The 26,962-nt window shown below is 45.4% G+C and overlaps 5 protein-coding genes and 1 pseudogene across 7 annotated transcripts; all 6 read right to left on the bottom strand.

The window, feature by feature from the left end:
- LOC125511580 lies at nucleotides 1-10,386 on the bottom strand (annotated as a pseudogene).
- A 63-nt stretch (nucleotides 10,387-10,449) lies between these two features.
- LOC125511584 (2-oxoglutarate-dependent dioxygenase 11-like) lies at nucleotides 10,450-12,306 on the bottom strand. Its single transcript, XM_048676991.1, has 4 exons — nucleotides 11,894-12,306; nucleotides 11,470-11,717; nucleotides 11,043-11,367; nucleotides 10,450-10,905 (listed from the first exon to the last, which is right to left on the bottom strand). The coding sequence occupies exons 1-4, from the start codon at nucleotides 12,104-12,106 to the stop codon at nucleotides 10,663-10,665; spliced, it is 1,029 nt and encodes a 342-aa protein (XP_048532948.1). The 5' UTR covers nucleotides 12,107-12,306; the 3' UTR covers nucleotides 10,450-10,662.
- A 183-nt stretch (nucleotides 12,307-12,489) lies between these two features.
- Nucleotides 12,490-14,270, bottom strand: LOC125511582 (2-oxoglutarate-dependent dioxygenase 11-like). Its single transcript, XM_048676989.1, has 4 exons — nucleotides 13,988-14,270; nucleotides 13,652-13,899; nucleotides 13,086-13,410; nucleotides 12,490-12,942 (listed from the first exon to the last, which is right to left on the bottom strand). The coding sequence occupies exons 1-4, from the start codon at nucleotides 14,216-14,218 to the stop codon at nucleotides 12,700-12,702; spliced, it is 1,047 nt and encodes a 348-aa protein (XP_048532946.1). The 5' UTR covers nucleotides 14,219-14,270; the 3' UTR covers nucleotides 12,490-12,699.
- Nucleotides 14,271-14,572: 302 nt separating this feature from the next.
- LOC125511583 (2-oxoglutarate-dependent dioxygenase 11-like) lies at nucleotides 14,573-16,499 on the bottom strand. The gene is made up of 4 exons (XM_048676990.1): nucleotides 16,223-16,499; nucleotides 15,871-16,118; nucleotides 15,174-15,498; nucleotides 14,573-15,033 (listed from the first exon to the last, which is right to left on the bottom strand). Exons 1-4 carry the CDS (start codon nucleotides 16,445-16,447, stop codon nucleotides 14,791-14,793), a joined length of 1,041 nt encoding a protein of 346 aa, XP_048532947.1. The 5' UTR covers nucleotides 16,448-16,499; the 3' UTR covers nucleotides 14,573-14,790.
- A 188-nt stretch (nucleotides 16,500-16,687) lies between these two features.
- LOC125511585 (DNA-directed RNA polymerases II, IV and V subunit 9B-like) lies at nucleotides 16,688-18,511 on the bottom strand. The gene is made up of 4 exons (XM_048676993.1): nucleotides 18,378-18,511; nucleotides 18,183-18,258; nucleotides 17,600-17,758; nucleotides 16,688-16,999 (listed from the first exon to the last, which is right to left on the bottom strand). The coding sequence occupies exons 1-4, from the start codon at nucleotides 18,404-18,406 to the stop codon at nucleotides 16,919-16,921; spliced, it is 345 nt and encodes a 114-aa protein (XP_048532950.1). The 5' UTR covers nucleotides 18,407-18,511; the 3' UTR covers nucleotides 16,688-16,918.
- A 1,334-nt stretch (nucleotides 18,512-19,845) lies between these two features.
- On the bottom strand, nucleotides 19,846-26,692 carry LOC125511586. 3 transcript variants are annotated; one of them, XM_048676995.1, is made up of 15 exons: nucleotides 26,444-26,692; nucleotides 26,031-26,125; nucleotides 25,727-25,845; nucleotides 25,597-25,655; nucleotides 25,275-25,357; nucleotides 24,946-25,064; nucleotides 24,819-24,874; nucleotides 24,406-24,491; nucleotides 24,095-24,213; nucleotides 23,974-24,026; nucleotides 23,780-23,887; nucleotides 22,628-22,780; nucleotides 21,637-22,546; nucleotides 20,750-20,888; nucleotides 19,846-20,543 (listed from the first exon to the last, which is right to left on the bottom strand). In XM_048676995.1, exons 1-15 carry the CDS (start codon nucleotides 26,598-26,600, stop codon nucleotides 20,343-20,345), a joined length of 2,457 nt encoding a protein of 818 aa, XP_048532952.1. In that variant the 5' UTR covers nucleotides 26,601-26,692; the 3' UTR covers nucleotides 19,846-20,342. The 3 variants fall into 3 exon arrangements, with proteins under 3 accessions (XP_048532952.1, XP_048532951.1, XP_048532953.1); XM_048676994.1 differs by having other exon boundaries at nucleotides 25,272-25,357; XM_048676996.1 differs by lacking the exons at nucleotides 24,946-25,064; nucleotides 25,275-25,357; nucleotides 25,597-25,655.
- Between the last annotated feature and the right edge of the window lie 270 nt (nucleotides 26,693-26,962).

A 26,962-nucleotide genomic window follows, 5' to 3' on the forward strand; every position in this document is an offset into this window, starting at 1 on the left:
TGAAAAGAGTTTCACACATGACATTTGCATAACAAGATGTCCATACATCCATCCATTTCATCGATCAAAAATAGTTTTGTAATCACTCATTTCATTTGTCAAGATAGGAGAACATATACCTACGAGCATGCACAACAATTTCATTGATACAAAAAGATTCCTAATCCTATATAGGTACATTATTCCCTGGGTGTTCATCACATTTCATTTGTCAGGACAGACCACTTGATAAAGTCTGAAACCAAATACCTGCCCGAGGAACAAGACAGATAGTAGAATAGGGAAGATGGACTCCATGGCCTCGATCGGGTGCGTTAAGGAGACCAAACTCATGCTGGTGATGACATTGCCCATCAGGTGTATTAAGGGCAAAGGCAGGATCTTTCTGTACTGCACAAAAGTGTAATTCATTCATTACAAATTTGCATTACTTTAGAATGTCACATGAATCATGAATGTGTTACCGAAAAGGAAATATTTAAATCCCAACACTATCAGGTAAATTTTAAAAAGGGACGATTTTTCAGTCACTCATGTGAGGCCTTATCCCATTGTAGAAGCTAAAGCTTGTTTGAAAAAGGTAACCATGGACAAATATATGTAAGAAACAAAATTCATGCCAAGTTATTAAGATAAGCATCGACAGGAGGTTGGGACCTTTTTTTATTTTGTTCCTAGGGGGCTCCCAGTTTTCTGTCGCGGCAGCCTGCAACCATGAACCATGTTAGCACGAAACATTCCGTCATGCTGAGTTAATGTAACAAGAGCACAACTGAAGCAAAGAAGATCAAAAGATGAAAAAATAGATCAGCATTATAGACAAAAAATTCCAGATGAATGAATAAAACAACTCTTTCTCCTAAATCTAACATAGCAGAGTATGCATGTCTAGCTACTAAAATTACTACACATGTAATGTACTCCCTCCGTTCCAAAATATAAGTCTTTTTAGAGATTCCACTACGGACTACATACGGAGCAAAATGAGTGAATGTACACTCTAAAGTATGTCTATATACATCCTATGTAGTTCGTAGTGGAATCTCTAAAAAGATTTATATTTAGGAATGGAGGGAGTAGTTTGTTTAAGATCCAATAAGCTCATAACCATGTTTAACACAATTTCTTTCAAACCCAACAAGGATTAAGGTTGTAATACTAAGAGAAAACGCCCAAAAAGCTACTCCCTCCGTTCCTAAATATTTGTCTTTCTAGATATTTCAACAAGTGACTACATACGGAGCGAAATGAGTGAATCTACACTCTAAAATATGTCTATATACATCCGTATGTGATAGTCCATTTGAGATCTCTAGAAAGACAAATATTTAGGAACGGAGGGAGTACATGGTTTTCCTGATTAACATACTGTATAGAGTTCTTTCAAGGTCTTTCATAAATGATTATGTTTAGTACAAAACCAACATAAGGAAAACTGACATTGTTCTATCCTTACCAATTGCCGCATTAATTAGTAAGAAAACTGAAACTTCTTTTGGCATCCCCAACAAAGTTGCTTTGCTCAAAGAACAAATTATCTGGACCTAATTCTTTTGTCATCCAGAAAAGGAGGTTGCTCTGCTCACAAAAACAAACAAGAAGAAATGACCTTGTAAGAGTGCATGATAAAAAAAGTTGTGACATTAGAACATTGTCAATGACACATATAGGAGCAAGCTATATCACAAATTATTCTCATGAGCTAGTTAAGTTACCAACAATCATTTATTATTAACCTCAAGCACTACTTTAATTCAAAGAACGTAAAAATGAGGAAAATCTGAACAAACATAACCATTTGGATTTTGGACACTGCTGAGATCAATATACAGATAGCTTGATGTTTTAAAAAGCCTATCAATGCTTTTGGAATAGTTATGATCAGAATGGGCCATTTGTTTTGAGATTTGACCAATACGCAGTATATTCTCATATGGCAACCTGTACATGAACACCAACCTGCTGAGATCAATTTTTTTGCAAACGTACTTGCTGAATAATATATAGCCTGTAATTGAAATATTGTATCTCGGTCTTTTGTCAGCAACATATAAGATTTCGTAAGCTTTGACAGTAAAAGACCAACAAGTGCAAGAATTGGAACATGGAAGAAGCTTACGTGGGCACGATGCCATCGGGTTGTATGCCAAGATCGTGGTTGTAGAGCTCCCTCTATCTCCCTTGCCAAGCTCTCCCTCCGACCAGCAGTAGAACAACTGCTCATGCTGCTTTTGAACACTCCTTCCATGCTGCCGCAGATCAGTTGGCGGCGTAGGCCAACTCTCGCTTGTATCATCACGTTGAACACAATATGCGCCTATGTTTACTTTCCTTGTGGGTGCTAATATAGAGGCGCTAGGATATCCATCCTGCTCGATTGCCGGTTGAGCCATCGATTCCCGGCATAGGGGGTGCATTGACGTGAGAAATAGCACCGAGTGCCTAGGTATCTCTTGGCGTGTTGGATGGATCGCTGCTACGCCGGCAAATTATATTAGCATCAGGTACCGTCTGCGTTAAAATAGATCTGCGCTTGGGTGTTTCTTTTTACTGTATTTTACAAAAAAATTAGTTCTCTTAAGCGCGTGTATAAGAGTCTTGCATTGAAGATGTCCTAAAAAGCGCATGTCTTCCAGTTTGGTGATTGCAGAGAGTATAAGACATTCAAAAGGAGTCGAAGGAGCATAAATGAATAATGTAGGTGCAAGAACAGAAACAGATATACATTTTTTTATATGCATTATAAACTCAATAGAGGAAGAGAAGTGCAGAAACATCCTCTTATGCTTTTGCCAGTTGGACCTTTCTTGCCTATCGAGAAAACAAGATAACACTTGGTTCAAAAATCAAGAGAAATGACCGTCCAGAGTTACTTGACACTGAAATGGATGTATCTAGACGTGCATTTCAGCATCAAGTAATTCTGGACGGAGGGAGTATATGATTATTTTAGTTCTCAAGAAATAATTGGACTAAAAGGAGAAAACAGAGGAATATAAAAGGTATGAGACTTGGAAAGGATGTCTAGAAACTAATTGGAGGCACACTGTTATCAACACGTATGAAAGAACACTCTTCAAGTTACAAAAGGAACTTCCTTTGATGTCCTAAGCTAATTCAGTCTCCTGTATGCATTGTTATTATCTTATAGTACAAAATAAAATAAAAACTAATAGTACCTCCAGATGTTTATACTACATGGAAGATAATTATTAGAGAAAAACGACCAATAAAGCATGACTGAAGTTTAAAATTTGCATCCCTAAAAAGTAATCATTGTACCAAAGGATTTGATCTGTGAGCATTTTCCTTTTTCCCAAGCAACAACATTTAACTTTTCAGGAGAAGGGTATATACAATATTTACTAAACTGAATACTTTCCACCTGTTTCTAAAAGGAATGGATCCTTCATCTAGTCCTTTGCTATCTTCTACAAATTCTTTAAAGAGTACACCTAAACTGCGGCAAATAATGCAATGCCTAGAGGTAAATCTATCAATTTTGGCACATACGTACTTGCATGGTGTTCTCCTCCTCTATCAACATTTGTCCGTCCAATTTGTGCCTACATGAACAATCGACTTCAGTTAAGAACATTGTACAAAAGTAGGCACATTAGTATATTGGAAGTGGTAAGGAATAAACACTAAAACATAGTTCCTGATATCAGCTATTAAAGCAGGAGCATAATTTTCACACCAAGTAAGTCCCTACAATAAACACACATCAAAAGATGAGAGAACTTTCAGGGACATGAAACAAAATAAATCTGAATGAATCCATTTATATGATTTATATGTAAGAACAATGTGTGGCTGCTGTATTAGAAGATGTCCTTTGAAAGATTTATTCATAGGAAGGCAGCAGGATTTGTATTGATCCTTATATATTGTCCAAATTTCTATATTGGATCGGACCCAACAGAAATTGCACACATTTAGCTTGTAGTGCAGATTTATAGAAATTAACTGTGAACGACATTCTCTAATAATTAATCGTACATTCTGAATTCCAACTAACCCATGATCACAGAAGCAGAAGCAAACAACTCATTTCCTTCACAATAGCAAGCCAATTTGATCATAGAAGGCAATCGTTAACTGACTTATCCATGTGTGTGTATATTAAAGTTTACAACACAATATCTATTCAGCAGCAGAACCTTGATTTTATTTTCTTGTATGTGCAAAGTTGAACCGCTAGTGGCCTCACCTCTGAGCCCATGCCCCACCTTTGAAAGCCTGTATCCTGCAATCAAATGAGAGAGGGATTGACAAAGGGGAATTGAAAGTGAACAAAAAGAAAAGCAAATTCTTGAAGTGAACTCTTTCCCAGAACTGAGAAAGGAGAACCATAGATGATTCTTCTATGACCAATTTATTTTCCCCTTTGATTTCCCAAATCCACACAAACAACTTTCTAGAACCATAGATGGGTGTGGGTTGAGGCCTCAGGAGGAGGTTTTTCCGGTTTCTAGTGGATAAGTCAAAGGTGGGAGGAGGTACCAAAAAAATCAGGAGAGGTGGGACTAAAGAAAACCTACCAACTGCTTCATTAGGAGTAGAGATTAGGCCGGGGGTCATCCTCCTTTTCTAAAAAAAAATTACCATATGTAGACAAGTCACGCCAGCCGCCTCAGCCTGAGCCTGAGAGTGATACACCACGTCTTGACCACGCAACACAATCATGCTAGGCTGTTTAATTAGAGTGGAATAAGTACAGTGGTGGTGCCGGTAGCGACGGAGAGCACACAAGCTACTAGTGGCGCCGCAACTTTCGTCTTCCAGATGCGTCCAGTCCAAGATCGCATACTACGAGAGAACATGAATAATATGTCCTAAATGACCATCATTCAAACTTAATTACTCTTTGGCCCCTGAGAAAATTTATTGGGATCAGACTACTGATCCTTCGCATATCCACCGTAGTAGGATGAGAGCCATGATGACCATTGGATCCAGCACGTACAGCCCCAGTCGTTTGCATGCAGCATGCGTCATCCCACACTAATTTCAATCAATTTACTTCCTAATAACTGCTCCTATAATTCAGGGCATATCAAATTGATTAGGCGCCATGCTTTTCATGCATGCCATTTGCTTCCATATAATTTTTTGGATGATCCCAACTTTAATTGCCTTCTACACGTGACCCTTTTTAGGCCAGCCTATGAATTTGTTTCCATGGAAAATACAGATTGCTTCCATCAGGTTAGAATATGTTTACTTCAGTCAGCCGATTTTTTTTGCTTCCACAGCAACTCACGATCGCCTTGATAATTTGTTTCCATTCAACACTCTTTAAATTTGCTTCCGAAGCAACTGGAGATTACTTACATCTGGTTGAAATCTGTGCTTCGGTCCTTCACACAAAGTTCTTCCAGGACAACCAGCAATCACTTCGATCTAGTTAGAATTTGTGTATTTGAGTCGTCCGTAAAATATTGCTTCCACTGTAAACAGGGATTGCTTTGATCTATTTATAACTTGATAGTTTCAACACATCCTATAAATTGCTTCCATGGCCACAACAACCAGAATTGTTTACAAAATATAGTTTGACAACAACAACAACGTAGCTCTGTCGGTTAAATTGGGACTTTGCTTCTGAAGCAGTTGGCATTTGCATCCAACAAATGATAATTTGCTTCAAAAGAATTTGGAACTTGCATATAAAGAAAATGAATATTTCCTTCCCCCCTCGCCCCCGCGGGCGACCTGGGGGAAAACCCTAGCCCCCGCCCCTCGAGTCTCCTCCTCCTCTCCCCCTCCTCGCCGCCGTCCATAGCGTCGCCGGGCGAAGCCTGGCCGGCTGGGCGGCGGCGGGGCTTCTCCCCATCCTCTCCGTCTTGGCTGGCGCAGGACAACGGGATCCAGAGGAACGCCGGGCGAACGTGGGGTCTGGCGGCGCGGCGGGCGGCTCTTCCATCGGCGTCGTGCGCGGCACGGCGGTGGCGACCTGCGTGCCGTGAGGTGGTGGCTGCGTTGGCCTGACCGGTGGTCGCGGGTGCCGCCGGATCCAGATCGGATCCATCTGGATCCTTTCTTCAGATTCCGTCGGCCGCCGCGGGGTGGTGATGATCGTCGCTGGCCACGTCGGATTCGGCGTCTGGAGATCTACAAGGAGTTCTTCTCGATCCTCCTTTTCTGGTGGGTTGAGCCTTAACCCGGCAATTCGATCCATGGGTAGCCGCGCCCATGGGCACCCGACCCGAATGGATAGGGTATGGGTCGGCATATTGACCCATGGGTAAGCCCGATGGGTAACCCGATTAGTCATGGGTAGGGTTTGGGCATGGGGTTCTGCCCATGGGTCGCCCGATGGGTCACCCGACTAATATTAGTGAGTAAAATATATTGATTATTTTACATGATGTGTGGACGTTTTGGCAAAGATACATGCTAATTAATTTCTTTAGCACAGCCAAGCACTGCCGGTAGAGATGCATCTTTGCTTCGCTTCTTATTTCCTGCCGACCGCTCCAGAATGGTAAGGCCCATATATACTACTACTACTTGGAAATGGTGTAGTATTTCGGTCTATTGGGCCTCCAATGATTTAAGCCCATGCGTGAGGCGTGTGCAGTGTGTTGTGCGTGCTTGCCGTGAACTGAGCAAAGGAGTAGCTCGTTTAGTCCCACCTCGCTTGCATGAGTGAACGGTAGGCTGGGTTGTGCTATAAAGCAGACAAGGAAGGGAGGAACACATGCAGTCAGTTCGGTAAGATAAAAATGAATTAAAATATTAGATCCGATGGGTGCCCTATTGGGTCGGGTAACCCGTTGGGTTCGGGCATGGGTCTTCTTCTTTGCCCATGGGCAGGGTCATGGCTAAGACTGCATACCCGTTTAATATTCGGGTCTGGGAAAGCTTGACCCGGTCAAACCTGACTGTCAGGTTGAGTTGAGCGCAGGGTGGTCGAGCTGTCTAGCGCCATGGTGGCGTCGACGGCAGGCCTGGCAAGGTCTGTGCGTCAGTACCTGCTCTGGAGATGGATCAGTGGGGCCTGCTCTGGAGATGGATCAGTGGGGCGGCGGTAGCCTCGGTGAGTGTGCCGGACCGGTGTGTGATCCAGTCCTGGTATGTGGCTAGAATGGGGCATTCAGCATTAGATGTTAGGATTTGGTGCGATGTCTATTTGGTATTAGGCTCGGACATTCGGCACCACTGCATCAAGGGGATAGGAGTAGCGACAAATGTTGTCTAGGTGGTGACTTCAGGCTCACTGATGTACTACTTTGTAAGATCTTTTGTGCTTAATAATTAATAAAGTGGCTGTATGCATTGTCGAGATGCAAAGGCCGGGGGTGCATCCTCCTTTTCTAAAAAAAAGTCTAATAGACCAGACAGACAGACAAGTTCAGGGGACGACGACGAGCGAGGCTTCTTTCTGCATTTTCAAATTTAATCTAAAACCACAACAATTATTACGGAACGGAGGGACTACTCTAGCTTCATACAATTAATCTATCTACATATGGTACCTCCACCACCCTTATCTAAGATACCAGATCAGACTAGACGGACACAGGTTTAATTAGCGAAACAAACTCAGCTTCTTTCCGCAGCTTGTTCCCTCATAGAGCACTACTTTTGTTTCGTATAAGCCAAAACAAAACAAGATAGTATAATAGCTAGTATTACCCTCGGCCAACTTTCTCACCAAACAGAAAGTGAACTCGTTACTAGCTGCATTGGAGGGCTCGAGGCAATTAATATGACCCCCGTCCCACCCACCCCAATCTTGACTCTTCTTTCTTTCTCTCACAAATTCATCAGCTAGTAGTGTCAGATAGAATGATGCTAGCTAGTGAAGCCTGAAACCTCTGAGACACTAGAGATAAGATGCATCCTACTACTCTACTTATACTCCCTCCGTTTGTTTTTATAAGACATCTTGCTTTGTACTCCCTCCGTAAACTAATATAAGAGTGTTTAGATCACTAAAGTAGTGATCTAAATGCTCTTATATTAGTTTACAGAGGGAGTACTATTTTAAACAGTGTTTGAACGTCTAAAACGTCTTATATAAGTGAACAGAGCTAGTACCTGGCAATGCAAATTATCACACAGCAGCTGTTTTCTTTTCCCATATATATGCATGGTATCATCCACCACAATGCTTCATCTCTCACCACACCACAAAGGAAAAGTTGGAAACAGCAACAAATTCGGAACCAACAAGTTTGGTTTACTAGTAGTATTACCTGCTACGACACGCGCCATTCAGTTCAGCTACTACTTGGGAGCTTCATCCGCTCCAAGAAACTCTTCCCCTCCAGCTTCGTCGCCAAGAAGAGCTCCCTCAGCCTCCGATAGAATGATGCTAGCTAGTGAAGCCCGAAACCTCGGAGACACTAGATGAGATGCATCCTACTACTCTACTTAATTATCAGCCCAGCAGCTGTTTTCTTTTCCCATATATGCATGTATGTATGGATATGCAGGGTATCATCCACCACAATGCTTCACCTCTCCCCACAAAGGAAAAGTTGAAAACAGCGACAAATTCGGTGGTTTGCTAGTATTACCTGCTGCGACGGGCACCATTCGGTTCAGCTAGTACTCGGGAGCTTCATCCGCTCCAAGAAGCTCTTCCCCTCCAGCTTCGTCGCGAAGAAGAGCTCCCTCAACCTCTCATGCTCCACCGTCGCATAGGCCTCCGCCTCCCCGTCGGCACGCGCCATGAGCTCCTTCAGAGGTGTTTGGAGAGTGGAACGCCGCCACCGACAGCCGCTCCTCCTCGGGGTCCACCACCACGCGGTGCTCGATGCTCCTGTACCTCCCGTTCGTCAAGATCTGTCATCAGGGGAGCAAAACACAGGCAACGCAATGCTTAGTTCTACAAAATACAGCATATACAGTATCCATTCATCGCCCTTCTATGGTTGGTGCTCGACCTCGAAGATATCTCCAATGTTGACGATGAAAGCACCCTCGACGGGCTTGACGGGAAACCAGCTGCCGTTCCTCTTGATCTGCAGGCCTTGGACGTGGTTCACTTGGAGGACGAGAGTCAGGAGATCGGCGTCCGAGTGCGGGGAGAGGCCAACGACTTTGTCTGCCTGAGGGCATGGCGGATAGTAGTTCATTCTGATAGACTGCAGCCCCCCGATGCATCTGTCGGCAATCACCTCTTGTTTCAGTCCCAAGTTCTCCGACATCGTCGCCAAGAGGGAATCCGCTACCTCCTTCACAGCGCAGGAATATCTATCCAGCGCTGATCTGAATAAAATTCAAAGTGCAGCACTTGAGAAGTCGATAGCAGGGCAAGAGCTTGAAGCCGCCACAAGTTTAATTTGCAGCTAGCACTTGATGATGTGTTGGAGATTGTTTTCTACTAGTACTTCCTCCGTTTTTATTTAGTTCGCATATTAGCTTTGGTCAAAGTCAAGCTTTACAAACTTTGACCAAGTTTATAAACAAAAATATTAAGATATACAATAACAAATCAACAACATTAGATTTATTATTGAATGTACTTTCACATCGTATAAATTTATTATGATAAATGTCTATATTGTTTTCTACAAACTTGGTCAAATTTTATGAAGTTTGACTTCAGTCAGCTCTAATATGCAGAGTAAATAAAAACGGAGGGAGTACCTGATTTTTTCTCCAAAGTAGGGCAAAATAATAAAAGAGGCGACCAAAAGTATCATTCCATTGTAACTAAGCTGAAGAACAGCGTGACAGGCACAGGCAGCGAAGAATGCCATCGCAATCTTACATACCTGAAGGTAGCAGGCTGGTCAGGCCAGAGCTTGGTCTTCCTGATCTCGGGTGGCTGTGCGTAGAGGAAGAGCATGTCGGCCCAGTCGAGCTTCTGATCCTCCGAGACGACGAACAGCTGACCGTAGCCTTCCAGCCGCCCTTCTTGCTGTGTGAATCGTCTCTTCGTCTCCGCGGGTAGCTGGAAGAATTCTTGGAGGCTGGCCTTCATTCCCTCCACCACGTCGTCCGGGACGCTGTGGTTAATCAACTGCAAACAGGAGAGCAATTCCAGTATCAGGATGATGAGGCAGCTACTAAAGAAAGTTAACTGAATGTTGGGTTCAGGAAAACACAGGCATAGCAACAGAGGTTGCAGTCAGCAGAGACAGGTGCGCAACGAACTAACCTGGAAGAAGCCCCAGTCCTGGCAGGCTGTATGGAGGCGTGCAGACTCCTCACCACGGCGGTCCAGCTCCAGCAGCAGCCTCCGGTGGTCGATGATGGGGATCTGAGCCTCCCCGTCATCGTCGCCGGCACCGGTGACCGCGTCCGCTGCCGCCTCTGGCCGGAGATACCTTGGCGGCACATCGACTCCGCCGGTGGCCGCCACCATGGCCTGCATACTCGGGACGGAGAGAGATTCCATCCCCTCTGGCCGCTCTTGAGAATGGAGATGCTACTGGTTCCCCTGTTCTGGCTAACTCGTGTCTTTTGGCATATATAGACAGAAGATGGTGAGGACGCATCATTCAGTAATTTAATATTCAGAAAATAAATCCAGCTACAATCATGCCAACTTGCTTGTTTTCTTCTTCTGGGGATCAACCTCAACCTCCATTATTCCTTTATTTTTCACACTGGATAGGAACTGAAACGATAACAGACACCACAGATGCACCGGATATTCGTAACCGACAACAACAGAGTTTAACTGTCACTCAGCAGCTGCTAGTTTAGCTTCATCCGGTCTAAGAAGCTCTTCCCCTCGAGCTTCGTCGCGAAGAAGATCTTCATGAAGCTCTCGAGGTCCAACGTCTTGTAGGCATCGTCCTCATGCGCGGTCAGCTCCTTCAGAGGACCTATCATGGCGTCCATGTCTGGGAAGTGGAACGCCGCGACCGACAGCCGCTCTTCCTTGGGGTCGACGACTGCCCGGTGCTCGATGCTCCTGTACCTCCCGTTCGTGAAGACCTGTCCTCGTCGTCAAAGCAAGACAAACAACGGAAATTGGTTCATTTGGTCGATGATATGTCAGATCTGCAAAATCTAGCATACGGCGTCATTGGCAGACAGCAGCATCGAATCGGTGTTCGACTGCGCGCACTCACCTCTAACATATCTCCGATGTTGACGATGAAAGCGCCCGGGACAGGCTTGACAGGGAGCCAGCTGCCGTTCCTCTTGATCTGCAGGCCCTGGACATGATTCACTTGGAGGACAAGGGTTAGGAGATTAGCATCAGAGTGCGGGGACAAGCCAACGACTTTCTCTGCTTGGGCGCATGGGGGGTAGTAGTTCATTCTGAAAGACTGCATTCCACGGATGCATTTGTCAGCGATCGTTTCTCGTTTCAGTCCCAAGTTCTTGGCCATTGTAGCCAAAAGGGAGTCTGATACATCCTTCAGCGCACCAGAATATCTATCCAGCGTCGATCTGAATGAGCCGACCAAAAAGCATCATTCCATTGTAATAACTAGGCTCAAAAACGGCGTGCCAGGTACAGGCAACGAAGAATATCGTCGCAATCTTACATACCTGAAGGTAGCAGGCTGGTCAGGCCAGAACTTGGTCTTCCTCCTCTCAGGTGGCTGTGCGTAGAGGAAGAGCATGTCAGCCCAGTCGAGCTTCTGATCCTCGGAGACGACGAATAGTTGACCGTAGCCTTCTAGCTGCCCTTGCTCCTGAGCGAATCGCTTCTTCGTCTCTGCGGGTAGCTGGAAGAATTGCTGGATGTTGGCCTTCATGCTCTCCACCACATCGTCTGGGACACTGTGGTTAACTAACTGCAAATAAACAGGAGAGCAATTCTAGCTAGTATCAGGATGATGAGGCATATATAGTACCAGAGGAGGAAGTTAACTGTCTTTGCTAGGTTTGTTGCGTTGAGGGGATTATAGGCATTGCAATTGCAACAGAGGCCGGTGTGCAATGGAAATTGTGAGCCAACGAACGAACTGACCTGGAAGAAGCCCCAGTCCTGGCAGGCTCTGTGGAGGCGCGCAGACTCCTCGCCGCCATGGTCCAGCTCCAGCAGCAGCCTTCGGTGGTCGATGATGGGGATCTGAGCCTCGCCGTCGCCGTCGCCGTCACAGGTGACCGCTTCTGCTGCCGCATCGTCTCCGCCGGTGGCCGCCACCAAGGCCTGCACACTCGGGACGGGGAGAGATACCATCTCTTGCCGCTCTTGATAATTGAGATGCTACTGGTTCGTCGGATGCTAGAGTCTTCTGATCTGGCTACCTCATGTCTTTTGGCACAGATAGGCAGATACAGATGGTAGCGAACACGCATCATCCAGTGATGTAATATTCGGAAAATTAGTCCAGCCACAACCATGGAAATAGAAAAGTGTGAACTTGCTTGTTTTCTCATTCTTTTATTTTCTGGGGATCAACTTCCATTCTTATCTTATTTTCTGGGAATCAACTGTTTTCACACTGGACAGAAACTGAAATAACACAGCAGCACATAGCCCACTTTGTACACGACATCAAGCACACAGGAACAAATCTATCAAAGTTTTGCAGAACACAAGCACGGTTCACGAGCAACTACTGAAGAAATCACAATATTATTATGTTTGCCAAGTTCAGCTCTCTTGCGCTCTACCAAGACGGCCATCAGGAACTAAATTCCAGAGCATGATCTGTTAGGGCCTCATTAAGGCTGGTTACACAGCATGAACTACCTGAATATCTGACAACGATGCGAGGACCAACAACACAGTTTACCTGCTATGCTGGGTTCGTAGCAATCAGCTGCTAGCTACTTCAGCTTCATCCGATCCAAGAAGCTCTTCCCCTCCAGCTTCGTCGCGAAGAAAAGCCTCATGAAGTTCTCGTGGTCCACCGTCTTGTATGCCTCGTCTTCGTCCGCCGTAAGCTCCTTCAGCGGGCCTATCGTGGCGTGGATGTTCGGGGAGTGGAACGCTGCGGCCGACAGCCGTTCCTCCTTGGGGTCGACAACCGCACGGTGCTCGATGCTCCTGTACCTCCCATTTGTGAAGATCTGCAGTCCTCAGCAGAGCAAAACAGGCAAAGAGAATCTGGTTTATTCGGTTGATTAATTCTACAAATTCTTATTGTATGGCACCAGGAACTTTATCATAATATCTGTTCATCAGCAGATAGCAGCATTGAGTTCACGGTTACCTCAAAGATATCCCCAATGTTGACGATGAGAGCGCCCTCGACGGGCCTGACGGGGAACCAGCTGCCATTCCTCTTGATCTGCAGGCCTTGGACATGGTTCACTTGGAGGACGAGGGTCAGGAGATCAGCATCAGAGTGCGGGGAGAAGCCGACGACTTTGTCTGCTTGAGCGCACGGCGGGTAGTAGTTCATCCTGACAGACTGCACTCCGCCCACGCATCTGTCAGCAATCACCTCTTGTTTCAGTCCCAAGTTCTCCGCCAACGTCGCCAAAAGGGAATCCGCTATCTCCTTCACAGCACCAGAGTATCTATCCAGCGTCGATCTGAATGTCATTCAAAGTGCAACACTTAATTATGACGGTTAAGAACCCAATGTTCCATCTAGTAAGGCAAGAGCTGGAAACAACAGGTTTGCAGTTAGCACTTAATGATGTTTTTTTAATCAACTTCCTACCCAATTTTTGCCCTCCATGTAGGGCAAGGAGACAGCAAAAAAGCATCATTTCACTGTAATTAGGTTGAACAGTAACAAGACAAGTACAGGCACATACATAGCAATCGTACCTGAAGTTAACAGGCTGGTCAGGCCAGAACTTGGTGTTCCTGCTCTCAGGTGGCTGTGTGTAGAGGTAAAGCATATCAGCCCAGTCAAGCTTCTGATCCTCCGAGACGACGAACAGCTGACCGTAGCCTTCCAGCTGCCCTCGCTCCTGCGCGAATCGTTTCTTTGTCTCTGCGGGTAGCTGAAAGAATTGCTGAATGTTGGCCTTCATTGCCTCCACCACATCGTGTGGGACACTGTGGTTAATCAGCTGCAAGCACCAATCATTTTTTTGGTATCAGGAACAGGCAAAATTACAAGAGGAAGTCAACTGAGAACTGTGAGCCAACGGTACTGACCTGGAAGAAGCCCCATTCCTGGCAGGCCCGGTGGAGGCGCGCGGACTCCTCGCCGCGGCGATCCAGCTCCAGCAGCAGCCTCCGGTAGTCGATGATGGGGATCTGGGCCTCACCCTCGCCGTCGACGATGCCGGTGACCGCCTCCGCAGGCCGGAGATACCTCGGCGGCACATCGGCTCCGCCGGTGGCCTCCACCATGGCCTGCACGCTCGGGACGGGGAGAGATTGCATCTCCTGTAGCTGCTCCTGAGATGCCACTAGTTCCTCTGATAGTTCAGTCTTGTCTTCTATCTACCTCCGCCTTTTGGCACATACATAGATGGAGACGACGCATCATCCAGTAATATAATATTCAGAAACTCAGTCCAGCTACAGCAACCATAAAGAAAACTGCCAACTTGTTTGTTTTCTTCTTCCTCTTCTTCTTTTATTTTCTGGGGATCAACTTTCTTCTATCTCATGGGAATCAACTTGACACTGGATGGAAGCTGAAACCATAGAGCTACCTCATGACCGCACAGCACATAATCCACTTTGTACAAAAAATCATCAAGCAGCATATAGAGGAATTAACAGTGGATAGGCTAGTAGAAACAATGGACCGAATGCGATTAGGTGACATAAATACAGGTTTGCAAAGCACACACTGAAACCACAACATATGTTTGACAAGTTCAGCTCTATTTGCCTCGAATGAGACGACTAGCTATCGGAAACTAAATTCCGGAGCATGGTCGGTTGCAAACCACCTGCACCAACATGGCTTATTACCTGATGTATGGGAGCATTCAGCTGCTAGCCAGCTAGTTTAGTTTCAGCCGCTCCAAGAAGCTCTTCCCCTCAAGCTTTGTCCCGTAGAAAAGCTTCATGAAGCTCTCTTGGTCCAACGTCATGTAGGCATCATCTTCATGTGCCGCTATCTCCTTCAGAGGACCTATCATGGCGTGGATGTTTGGTAAGTGGAACGCCGCGACCGACAGCCGTTCTTCCTTCGGGTCGACCACCGCCCGGTGCTCGATGCTCTTGTACCTCCCATTCGTGAAGACCTGTCCTCGTCAAAGCAAAACAAACAATGAGAATGAATTTATTTGGCTGATGATATGTTAGTTCTGCAAGCATACTGCGCCATACAACATATAGTCATCAGCAGACAGCAGCATATCGGTGTTCGGCTGCGCGAGCTCACCTCAAACATATCTCCGATGTTGACGATGAAAGCGCCCGAGACAGGCTTGACAGGAAGCCATCTGCCATTCCTCTTGATCTGCAGGCCTTGTACATGATTCACTTGGAGGACAAGGGTTAGGAGACCAGCATCAGAATGCGGGGATAAGCCAACGACTTTCTCTGCTTGGGCGCATGGGGGGTAGTAGTTCATTCTGACAGACTGCATTCCATGAATGCATTTGTTAGTGATCACTTCTCTTTCCAGTCCCAAGTTCTTCGCCATCGTGGCCAAAAGGGAGTCTGATACGTCCTTCACAGCATCAGAATATCTATCCAGCGTCGATCTGAATGAGATTCAAAGTGCAACAACACACATCATGGGTAAGAACTGCACTAGAATGTTCCATCTAGTACCGTAAGACTTGGAACCACAATTTGCGCTAGAAATGATGTTATTTTATATTATAGTTTTTCTACCTAATTTACGCTCTCAAGTAGGAAAAATTAGAGACAACAAAAAGTTATCTGAGAGACTGAGACAAGTACAGTCAACAAAAAATGTTTTTAAAACTGTTATTTTCCACCCAATTTGCCCTCCCAGGTAGGGCAAAACAATTAAGAAGACAACGAATAAAAAGTATCATGCCATCATTGTAATCAGGCTGAACAGTAGTGTGTGAGCCGCAGGCAGCAAAGAATCACAATCGCAATCATACCTGAAGCTAGCAGGCTGGTCTGGCCAGAGCTTGATGTTCCTGCTCTCATGTGGCTGCGTGTGGAGGTAAATTATGTCAGCCCAATCAAGCTTCTGATCCTCCGAGAAGACGAATAGTTGACCGTAGCCTTCCAGCTGCCCTGGCTCCAGAGCAAACTGTTTCTTCGTCTCCATGGGTAACTGAAAGAACTGCTGGATGCTGGCCTTCATTCCCTCCACCACATCGTCTGGCACGCTGTGGTTAATCAGCTGCAAACACCAGTTACTGGAAGTAGTTCTCTTGGGTTGAGGAAACATAGGCAACACACCACAACAGAGATGAAGCAATGGAAATTTTGAGCCAAGGAACTGACCTGGAAGAAGCTCCAGTCCTGGCAAGCCCTGTGAAGGAGTGCAGACTCCTCGCCACGGCGGTCCAGCTCCTGCTCCAGCAGCAGCCTCTGGTAGTCGATGATGGGGATCTGGGCCTCAGCGTCGCCAGCGACCGCCTCAGCCGGGCGGAGATACCTTGGCGGCACGTCGACTCCGCCGGTGGCCGCCACCATGGCCTGCACACTTGGGACAGGGAGAGATGCCATCTCCTGTTTCTTCAGGATAGCTCAAGTCTTCTGTCTACCTCACCTCTTTTGACACATCTAGATGGTGGTAACAAGGCATCCAGTACTTTCACATTCAGAAATCCAGTCCACATATAATCACAGAATACTACAAACCAGCTTGTCTTTTCTTTCCTGGGAAGTCGCACTGGATACAAAATTGAATCAATTGCACGATGACGATCATAACCCACTTTGTGCAGGACATCAAAAACAGAGGAATTAACAGTGGATAGGCAAGAACCAACCTATAAAATGTGATTAGAGACATAAGGGTTTGTAAATTAAGTACATGGTCACGAGCAAGTACTGAAACCACAGTTATATGTTTCACAAGTTCAGCTCTCTTGTGCTCTAACAAGACCGCTAGCTATCGGAAACTCTAAATTCCAGAGCATGATCCTAAAGGGCACGGGTCGACGGTAGCCTCCGCGGGAAGGAGATGCGAATCGTTCACTCCCTCCACCGGTTGCCGCAAGAGGGGTTGCAGCACACGAAGAACAGAGTCATCCCCTCCTCCCCTCTTGCTGTAGCCTGCACATCATCATAAACACAGCAACAAGTTAATAATTGCTGTATTCAGCCATGTTCAGTCAAATTATACAAAGGGCATTTTGTAACTAAGAACATTCAAGATTGGCAGGTAGATGTTGATGTACCATAAAAACAGAGGAAAAATAACTGACAGCCAACTTCGTTAAAGTTGCATTCATTCTACAGAGTACGTACATGATTGAGTGCTATGTTCCTGTGGTCAATCAGTTAGCAGTGTTGCATAAACATATCATTTAAGGCACAAACCAGAGATATGATGCAGTTTGGACTGCAGACATGGGGGCTATAGAATACAAGGGGTAAAGAGTTATAGATGCATGCCTCAGCATAAGTTCAAAATGGGCAACATTTGGTGCACGACAGCAACAGTAACAAGGTGCGGGTTTTGCAAGAAAAAAAGTGTGCAGCGCCATATGACGAATCATGTATGATATTTGAAGCCATATATATATATATATAATATATATATATATTATATATATATATATTATAATATATATATATAATATATATATATATAGAGAGAGAGAGAGAGAGAGAGATAAGAGGCAAATAAACAAACAGGTTGGTGGCATGGACCTGGAAGAAGACAGCCTCGCCGTGGCCACAGGCGGCGCAGCGGACGTCCTTGGTGCGGGGAAGGGTGGGGTCGGAAGCGACGTCCTGCAGGACCTGCGTGCGCTCCCCGGCCTCATGGTGCACGATGTTGCGGTAGACGCAGTTGTCGCCGGCCACCTCCTGGACCAACCAAGCAAGCAAGCAAGAAATTGTGAAACACACTTGCTCTGCTTCCGAGTTTCCGCAGATTGGTGAAACAGAGGACGTTTGTTTCGGGTATAGTTTGTCCGTAGGGCAACGGTAAATGATAATCTGTTGTGTGGAGGGGAAATGCAAGCATGACACGGCCGGTTATCAATCTTGACAGGAACAAAAAAAAATGTTTAACCGGTGGAGATTGGGGCGGGGGATCGATCGCGCGGCCGGCCAGCATTCGAGAGACGTGACACGTGCGTGCGATTTGGTCTGTGAGACGGGTACGATCGATCGAGGCCGCGGCGAATTGGGGCCGAACGAAAACCCTAGCTGGGATTTGGGGGCGTCGAGGATGAACCGCGGCATTGCGTAAAGGGGGCGGCGGCGAGAGGGGGAAGGGTGGGGGTACCTGGTGCTCGCAGTTGCGGCAGGCGAAGAGGAGCACCTGCCGCTCCTTGTCCTCCTTGGGGTACAGGATGTTGTTGCTGCCGCCACCGCCAATTCCGTCAGTTTTTAACCAAAATCGACCGGTCGATCAACTCCGGCCGTCGTTAGGAAGAAGAGGAAGAAGGGAGGGAGGGAGGCGCGTCGGTTAGGTGCGTACCACTCGCGGCAGAACTTCATGGCGCTCATGGCGGCGGCGGCGGAGTTGGATTCGCGCGTTCCGCTTCCTCCTTGCTGATGGAGCAAGCCGAGTCTCTTTTTTCTCTTCTTCTCTCGTGGGTTTGGTCGTGTCGGGTTTATGTACGGACGGGACGGGACGCGAGTCGGTCTCTCACCGTCTTTTGCCCAGGTCGTTTCTGTTTGTTTGTTTATTCCGGTTTTACCCCTTTGCCCTTTTGTTTATTGCTCCTTCTATTCATTTTTATAAGACTTTGAAGATATTTCAGATAATGTGCAAAACAGCCTATTTTTAAGCTGTCTGAAACGATTTACAAAAGTGACGGAGGGAGTATTTTTCTCTACCCCTTTGCTTTCTCTCTATATATATCTTCTTTTTAGAACGAAAAAAAAGGAGAAAATTTTATTTTCCATCGATTTCCTTTACTTTGTGAATGAATGCCACAAGCCGAACCCTGCAAAGCATTCCTCATGAAGACAGAGTGGTTGAAGCTCACCGCCTCTCTTCGACGCGTAGCGTGCCATGCCGCGCCTCACTTGCTCCGTGTCGCCCACCAGAGCTAGGAAGTCGCTCGACGCCGCCGCCAGGAGTAGCCGCCGACGATGGTCTGAAACGTGTGGACCGTCGAGCCAAGGAGAAAGGCGAAGGCCGGACGAGTGGACCCTAATCCAGTACACAAAACGGTCAATTTTTATTAGGACATGTCAACGTCCATAATTTTACATTTCTACATGGACAAACAGGTGTCCTTGGCTCTCCTTTCCGATGGGATATCAGATCTCAACCCACACTTTACTTTTCCACTTGATAATTTGTCCTGCACCTACGGGTTGCTAATTCAAAAGTTAGATGCTTTGGTTTTTTCTGCAGCATTGTGTGACCACTTTGCCCCTCTTGTCTTCTTCTCTTATTATTTACTCCCTCCATTCCTAAATATAAATATAGATCCGTAGTTCATATTGAAATCTCTAAAAAAAAACTTATATTTAAGACCGGAGAGAGGATATAATATTGTATATCTTTATTTCTTCAATCATTGTTGCTTACCCCACACAGACCCAGCACGAACGAGGCAGAAACTAACTCGGCGGGTCCAAAAGGAGAATGCAACATATTACTACTCCCTCCGCTTCTTTTTACTTCACGCATTAGGTTTTCTTACATAGAAAAAATGCCAACATGCACAATACCAGTTCAGCATCATTGGTTCCATCATGGAATATATTTTCATGCTGCATTTATTTGGCATTGTAGATGTTAATATTTTTCTATATTAATGTGGCCAAACTTTATAAAGCTTGATTCAAGACAAACCTAATATGCAGAGTAAAAAGAAACAGTACTACCAATCAATTCACAGAGCAGTTTTTCTTTTTTTGCGGAAATTCGCAGAGCAGTTTTTTTTTTTTGCGGGAATTCGCAGAGCAGTTTCGCCTGTCAGCAAAAGGGAGAAGAACAACAAGTTGTCCATTATTATTAGACAACAATATAACACTCCCAGCACAGCCGCTGGAAACAACAATTTTTGTCAGTCAGTCAGGCATGGAAATCCATCCTTAGTACTCCAGTACATAAGATTAAATTAGCTGAGACTACAAGTCTTCCATCATACAGTTCATCAACACATAGCCTGGAGCATGAGTCTTGTCCACATGGCGGATGTGCAGTTCCCCTCCCTCCCAGCTGCCATCATCATCATCCATGCACATCCATCTCACTGAAACCTCTCCCCCCAGCCACCATGCATGTCCACATACGTTGTTGGTTCATATATCGGAGGGAGTCACCAACTCAACATAAATATAGACAGACGATCGCCCGCCGCGCCACATATACAACAGAGGGCGAAACAAACCTCTAGGGCAGAGACGTTTCGCCCGTAGAGCGCTGAGGGCGCGGCCACTTCTCTTCCCTTCCACCTACAACAGCAAGATGAGGATTGGTGTTTCAGAAGCAGCCGTCTCCTACGCTGCCGTCTTCAGGACACACACCCAGCTTGTTCTTCATGCGGTTCCACTTTTTCCGCAGGTCGTCCGGGCAGCGCGTGGGGTGGATTGACTCCCTGCAGTACTCGTGTATGCGCACCCATGAGATGGACCTCTTCTCCTTCGCGGCCTCCCCCTTCGGTGCGAACTTCGCCACCGCCTCCTGAAACCGGTGGAAAAATAGTGCGTGAATACGCGCACAGTTTACATGCACATTACCTACTAACCAGGGAACTGAATGAAAAATGCTGGCCCAGCTCAATCACGAGGTGGTTCAGAGTTAGCAATGAAATTCCATGGTAGCCTCCCTGAGCCATCCATCATATCGATCAGTGTGTATTCCAATGAAATTACGACCAAGATGCATACCCTCAGAGCCACCTCCTCTGCCTCGGTCCAGAAGATCATCTTGCGCCTCGCGGTTGTCGATGTAAAAGGCGTTTTACCTGTAAAAGGCGTTTTACTTGGCGCCAGCGGACTCCTCATAGCTGGTGTGTGTGGACTGTAGCTGCAACACAGATTTTGAGATTATGAAAACAGAGCATGTATCATCACATTAGATGGAAACAAGGGTATTTTCACAACAAATGGGGCGTCTGCATTTCGAAACACTGCTATTGTAAAAGAAATTTTAATGTGTGCTTCCCTTTTCCATGTGTGTGGATTATTTTGGTACGTGCACCGTCAGATGTGAAACTGCACAGCAGAGGGTACACTGCCATGCAGATTACTTTATGTGCCTACGCAAAACTGCTTAACAGTAACAACATGTCCATACCTATGCCACAGGCCACAGCGGCCAGCGTCATATGCAGATAGGTACAGAGTAGAGTACACTCTAATTTCACCGTCCTAAATATAAATTCATTCGAACTAACCACGAGTGTGAAAACTACTGCAAATCCAAAATTATCCATCAATGAAGAGACTGACTTTCCCTCGTACCAGTACATGGCATAGTTACCCCTCACTCTAGAGATTTCTATTCTTCTCAGGCTTATACCATCTCGAAGCTAAATGGATCATGCTATCATGATACTGAACTAACAACCTTAAATAATTCAGTTAAGCAGGAGAAACTGTGACTTGGTAGGTTCCAGCCTACAAACATCCATGGCACAGCATTATTTAATTGCAAGTATAAATCAGGGGGTTTTCTGTAATCTGAATCTAAATTAACCACAGGTCACAGGCATCCTTAATAAGTAATAACAATTCAAAGAGTGCAACTGGAAAAAGAAGTACTTAGCACTTACTAATGCTCGGGTGGGTATGGATAATATCTTTTCCTTGCTGGTGAATGCACGAACTGATCCTGGTACCTCAATGTTTTCCAAGTACTATTTGGTGCCACTGTCCCCATTTCTTGAAAGCTTACTTTGCGGCGGCTTATGTTTCGCGAAGATATAGCTCCTAGTCTATCAGAAAAATTGCAATTGGGAGAATTCATAAGACAATTCTCTTTGCCAACCCCAATGTTGCGATTTGCAACAGAACTGAATCTATCCCGAGCTGAATATGGCGCTTCACGAGACAAATTGCTATTGCTGTCTCCATGGGATTTTGCATTTTCAGAACTCGAAAAAATGGTTGTCTTTGTGGTGACTACCTTCTCAGGACAAGCATCACTTGTACCATTTTCTTTCAGATGACTAGGCTCTCCATCCTTGCGACATAGCTCAGCTGCTTCAGACTGACCTTGCTTTTTAGCTGTGTGAAAGCCATTCATCAGCTCACTGTGTTCCTTAGAAAATTGCTTCCAGCCGCTGCAGAAAACAGATAATTTTTTCCTAGCTTCAGAATATGTTTTCTTAGCCTTTTCCATTGCTTTAGCAGCTTTTCGGCAATAGCAAACAGGACAATCAAAATGGCCAGAGTCATCAAATATCACCGATGAACCAAAACAGCTAGCATGGGCGGCTAAGAAGCAGCTGGAACATTTCAGCAGCTGCCCATCTTTACCGCATTTCACACATGAGTCCAGTTCCGTCAAGCTTTCTGAACTTTCCAAGGGAGTGCTGCCGCAACGAGACTCTAGCCCACCATAGATTGTATTATTTATCTTTCTGTCATCAGGTGGCTCTTGATCTAGTTTGTCAGCACAACTGACTGCCAGCTGAACCTCTCCGCCATTCTGAACATCCAAACCTTGAGCTGCGCAATAACCTGCAAACTCATTTATTTAGTGATGATAGAACAACAATATAAGCATGTGATTTATCACATAAGACAAGGTATTTACTTTACCTATCACAGACTTGATGGGTGTCTCAAAGCCAGTCACTGGTGACTTCTGGTTCTGCCATTTGCTAGTCTGTGCATCAACGAGCTCTGAATGTGCCTCCTTCAGCTCAAACTCCTCAAAATTCTTCATGCTGTTAGGAGAGGGTTCTAACGGGCCTAAAATGGTATGTCACATTCTGTCAGCACGTTTAGTGAAGATATTTTTTCTTAAAGAAGATTTCATTCTTTCTTGCAAATATATGTATGTTTACTAATAAGATATTCAGCTAATTCGGAAAATTATATGTTAAGTTTGTTTGTAGAAGCTAGTTTTGAAAGCATGTAGTCCAAGTATCCCAAAGCTCAAGAACTCTGTATATCTGCTGTGAAAAATATAGTACTTTCTATACATTTCGTTCTAAATATTTACATAAAAGTAATGGTCAAAGTTGTACACAGAAGTTTGTGCCCATATTTATCCAAATATTTTTTTTCAAGAGGTAATCACAACATATTTGACTAAAATAATGTAATATGAGGTATTAAAAGAGAAATACTATCTAAAAATGATGAAAGAACAAGATGACAAAACCCAGGAAAATTGGAAATACAGAATACATGTACCACGATGTGTAGTTGCGAACTAGCTGATACACATTGAGATGGAATATTTGATCTCTTGTTTGGTTTTGAATTTGATGGCACATTTCTCAGCACATTTCTCATGTTAACTTTTCATCATAATCATTAACAGCTAGTTGCGAACTAGCTGATACACATTGCAAACTAGCTGTTAAATTTGATGGCACTGACAGATGTTAATATTTTATGATGAAAACTTTTCTATAAAATAGCTAACAAAACAATATAATTGGTAATTTAACAGCACATTTCTCATGTTAACTTTTCATCATAAATCATTAACCATTTCATGGATTCTTAGTTTCTGCACCAAAAACAGCAGAAAAAGTTTAAAAATAAGACGAATTGACGCTCTTATAATTATTGCAGTTATCTAAACTGTAGTTGTCTTTTGAAAATATGGTGGTACTAAAATCCTATGTGAAACTATTTTTTTGCAGGAAAGATGTGTGTGTGCCACTGTGCTAGTTTTACTTAGTGATGGAACAAAAATAATATAAGCAGTTGATCTACCGCAAAATATAACGAACTTACCATTCTGGGAACTAAAAGGTGTCTCAAAGCCCAGTGGTGACATTTGGTTCTGGTATCTGTCAACAGCAGCACGCCAAACCTCCTCCCAAGCATGTTTCTGACCCTCCACTGTGTGTTATCACAAACATTAAAGGGTAGAAAAGGTAAACACAGAGCACAGCAGCGAATCTACATCGACATGTATTTGCACATACCAGGTTGTCCAAAGGCCAGAACCATGGCAGCCTTTGATGGTGGTTTTCCCTGTCTAAAAAGAAAAGAAAATTACATTGCAGAAACTCAAATAACTGTTGAGACTTAGAAGTAATAACTCACTTAAGATCTGCAGTTATTAATATATGTGCATACAACTGCGCATGCTGTTCATCAGTGAATGCTTCATGCGCCAAAGCTTCACAGGTGCTCTTAAGCGAACTTCCAGGTGTCCTCACACCCTAACAATTATGATAAATCATGTTAATATATTCCAACTAACCAAAAGGATTGACATGTATAAAAAATTAATTTCTGAAAGAAAAAACTCTTCAGCAGGGAAGGAACCAGACCATGTAGGAGCGAAGTGATGCATGAGCAAACACACCTGCATGGAATGCACAGAGAGATGGAAAGAGGGGGAAGGGGATTACCTCGGTATCTGGAACAGCTTGAGACCCGGCATAAGGTTTCCATTCAGGAGTCTGAATCTCCTCTGATGAATCTGTCAGTGCTCGCTCTGCAAACAAAAGGCTCTCTGTATTATATCAGCTTGACTGATTTCGAGCAAGGTAAGCGGCCAAAGATTCAATTTCACAATCTAGCCAATGCAAGGCAGGAATCCAACCTCAGGTAAATCATCAGTAGCCCAAATTTTGGAAGGCTATAAAAAATCCTATTTTACACCCAAAGTATATATGAATTTGAAAGAAAAAAGAGGGGCGGCAAAGGTGACTTGGGCACGTGAGCAAGCACAGCAAAATCACAAACTCGCTGCACAAGCTATCGATTGAGGGGCTCAAACAGAAATGAAAAAGCAGAAGCCAGGCGGCTGGCGTCTCCATACCTAGAGGAGGGTTGTGCATGGGGCGTAGGGCGGACTTTGCTGGTGGTTTTCCCTGGCTACAAAGAAGATAAAATTAAATTGGAGAAACTCACATAACTTTTGAGATTTCCAAGTAGTAATAGCTCACCTAAGATCTGGATTGACCAGTATCTGTGCATCCAACTGTGCATGCAGTTCATAGGCGAATGCTTTATGCGTCAAAGCTTCACGGGTGCTCTTAACCCAACTTACAGGTGTCCTCACATGCTAACAATTATGATAAACATGTCAATATATTACAACTAACCACAACAATTATGACAGACCATGTCAGTATTAAAAATAAATTCTAAAAAATAAAAACAGTTCTTCAGTAGGGAGGGAGCCAGACCATGTGGGAGGGAAGTGAAACATGAGTAAACACAGCTGAATGCACATGATCTGTGCATGCATACAGAGATGGGAGGGGTTTACCACAGTTTCTGGAAGAGCTTGAGATTTGGCATAAGGTTTGCACTCAGGGGTCTGAACCTCCTCTGGTGAATTTGGCAGTGCTCCCTCTGCAAACAAAAGGTTCACTGTATTACATCGACTGGACTGATTTCGAGCAAGGTAAGTGACCAAGATTCAATTTCGCAATCTAGCCAATGCAAGGCAGGAATCCAACCTCAAGAAAGTACTAATATCAGTAGCCCAAACTTTGGCAGCTATAAAAAACCCTATTTGCATCCAAAGAAAGAGGGGGCAAGGTTCGGACAGAAATTAAAAGGCAGAGGCCGAGTGACTGGCATCTCTGTACCTAGAGGAGGAGAGTCGCGTGCAGGGCATATGGCGGCCTTTGCTAGTGGCTTTCCCTGGCTACAAAGAAGATAAAATTAAATTGGAAAAACTCACATAACTGTTGAGACTTGCAAGTAATAATAACTCACCAAAGATCTGCATTGACTAGTATCTGTGCATCCAACTGCGCATGCCGTTCATCGGTGAATGCTTCTTGCGCCAAAGCTTCATGGGTGCTCTTAACCAAACTTGCAGGTGTCCTCACGCCCTAAAAAGTATAATAAACCATGTCAATATAACCAAAACAATTATGATAAACCTGCCAGTATGGAAAAATAAAAACAGCTCTTGGGTAGGGAGGGAAGACCCATGGGCAGAACAAAGACATACACAGCTGAACGCACATGATCTGTTCACGCATACAGAGAGAGATGAGAGAGGGGAGGGGTTTACCTCGGTTTCTGGACCAGCTTGAGATCCGGCAAGAGATTTCCACTCAGGCGCCTGAATTTCCCCCTCCGACGAGTTCGGCAGCGCCCCCTCTTCTTCTGCAAACAAAAGGCTCTCTGAATTATCTCCACCACTCGACTGATTTCATTGCAAGAAAGGCAGGTGGCCAAAATACAATTCCGCTGGCTAGCTAACCCAGGGAAGGAATCCGGCCTCCGGCAAGCAACACAGACAGCAGGCCAAGATTTGGCAGGTAAAAAAAACAAGAAAAGGCCAATCTTGCGCCCGGAACAGCACGGAGGGATTTGAAAAAGAAGAAAAGGGGGAAAGAGAGCGTCTTGCGCAGCGGGCGGCCGCGAGTCGGCCGAGGAGCTCGAGCCCCAGAGGAAACGGAAGAAGGGCGGCGCCGGCCGTACCTCGAGGAGGGGGAGGGGGGTCGCGGAACGGCGTAAACCCTAGCTCGCGCGGGGTGACGGGGACGAGGCGCGCGGGATCCGGCCGAGCGGGGCCGGCGTGCGGCGTCGCGGCGGTGGCCGGCGTCGATTCTACCGGGTCGACGGCGGCGGTGGCCATCGGATGAGGTGGGGAGTGGAGCGGGGGGAGAGAGTGGGGTTTGAAATTGGGTGACGGGACGAACACGAACGCGACGGCTGACCTTTTTTTCGCTTGCGGAAATAGATTGGGAAGACGACAGTGGGAGAGGAAAGGGAGAAAAGGGCCTGGGCTGGGCTGCACATGGGCCTGGGCGGCGTCTGTTCGAGCAGCGCCGGCGGCTGCCATTCGGCCCGATAGCTAATGAGGAGACCTAACTCTCAAAAAATAAAAGACGGAGGGGGTGGCGAATCCTATTTGACGCTACAGGCGCCCATTAACGTGTATTCTGCAAACGGGCGTTGCACGCGATGGGCCGGCCCATATGGCGTTTTTTCCCTTGT

Source organism: Triticum urartu, chromosome 5 (assembly GCF_003073215.2).
Source record: "Triticum urartu cultivar G1812 chromosome 5, Tu2.1, whole genome shotgun sequence".
NCBI lineage: Eukaryota > Viridiplantae > Streptophyta > Magnoliopsida > Poales > Poaceae > Triticum > Triticum urartu.

Bases quoted from the DNA above. Each gene is read 5' to 3' on its own strand.
- LOC125511585 (XM_048676993.1), bottom strand. From the start codon at position 18,406: ATGAGCGCCATGAAGTTCTGCCGCGAGTG. The intron at 18,259-18,377 runs GTACGCACCTAA...CGGTGGCGGCAG, and splicing joins ATGAAGTTCTGCCGCGAGTG to CAACAACATCCTGTACCCCA. The intron at 17,759-18,182 runs GTACCCCCACCC...TGGTTGGTCCAG, and splicing joins GCCGCAACTGCGAGCACCAG to GAGGTGGCCGGCGACAACTG.
- LOC125511586 (XM_048676994.1), bottom strand. From the start codon at position 26,600: ATGGCCACCGCCGCCGTCGACCCGGTAGAATCGACGCCGGCCACCGCC. The intron at 24,492-24,818 runs GTATGGAGACGC...TTTTGTTTGCAG, and splicing joins CATGCACAACCCTCCTCTAG to AGCGAGCACTGACAGATTCA. The intron at 22,781-23,779 runs GTAAGTTCGTTA...ATACCATTTTAG, and splicing joins ACCTTTTAGTTCCCAGAATG to GCCCGTTAGAACCCTCTCCT.
- LOC125511582 (XM_048676989.1), bottom strand. From the start codon at position 14,218: ATGCAATCTCTCCCCGTCCCGAGCGTGCAGGCCATGGTGGAGGCCACC. The intron at 13,900-13,987 runs GTCAGTACCGTT...TGGTGCTTGCAG, and splicing joins AGGAATGGGGCTTCTTCCAG to CTGATTAACCACAGTGTCCC. The intron at 13,411-13,651 runs GTACGATTGCTA...AATGACATTCAG, and splicing joins GACCAGCCTGTTAACTTCAG to ATCGACGCTGGATAGATACT.
- LOC125511584 (XM_048676991.1), bottom strand. From the start codon at position 12,106: ATGGTATCTCTCCCCGTCCCGAGTGTGCAGGCCTTGGTGGCGGCCACC. The intron at 11,718-11,893 runs GTCAGTTCGTTC...GTTTATTTGCAG, and splicing joins AGGACTGGGGCTTCTTCCAG to TTAGTTAACCACAGTGTCCC. The intron at 11,368-11,469 runs GTATGTAAGATT...CGGCTCATTCAG, and splicing joins GACCAGCCTGCTACCTTCAG to ATCGACGCTGGATAGATATT.
- LOC125511583 (XM_048676990.1), bottom strand. From the start codon at position 16,447: ATGGCATCTCTCCCTGTCCCAAGTGTGCAGGCCATGGTGGCGGCCACC. The intron at 16,119-16,222 runs GTCAGTTCCTTG...TGGTGTTTGCAG, and splicing joins AGGACTGGAGCTTCTTCCAG to CTGATTAACCACAGCGTGCC. The intron at 15,034-15,173 runs GTGAGCTCGCGC...TGACGAGGACAG, and splicing joins ACATCGGAGATATGTTTGAG to GTCTTCACGAATGGGAGGTA.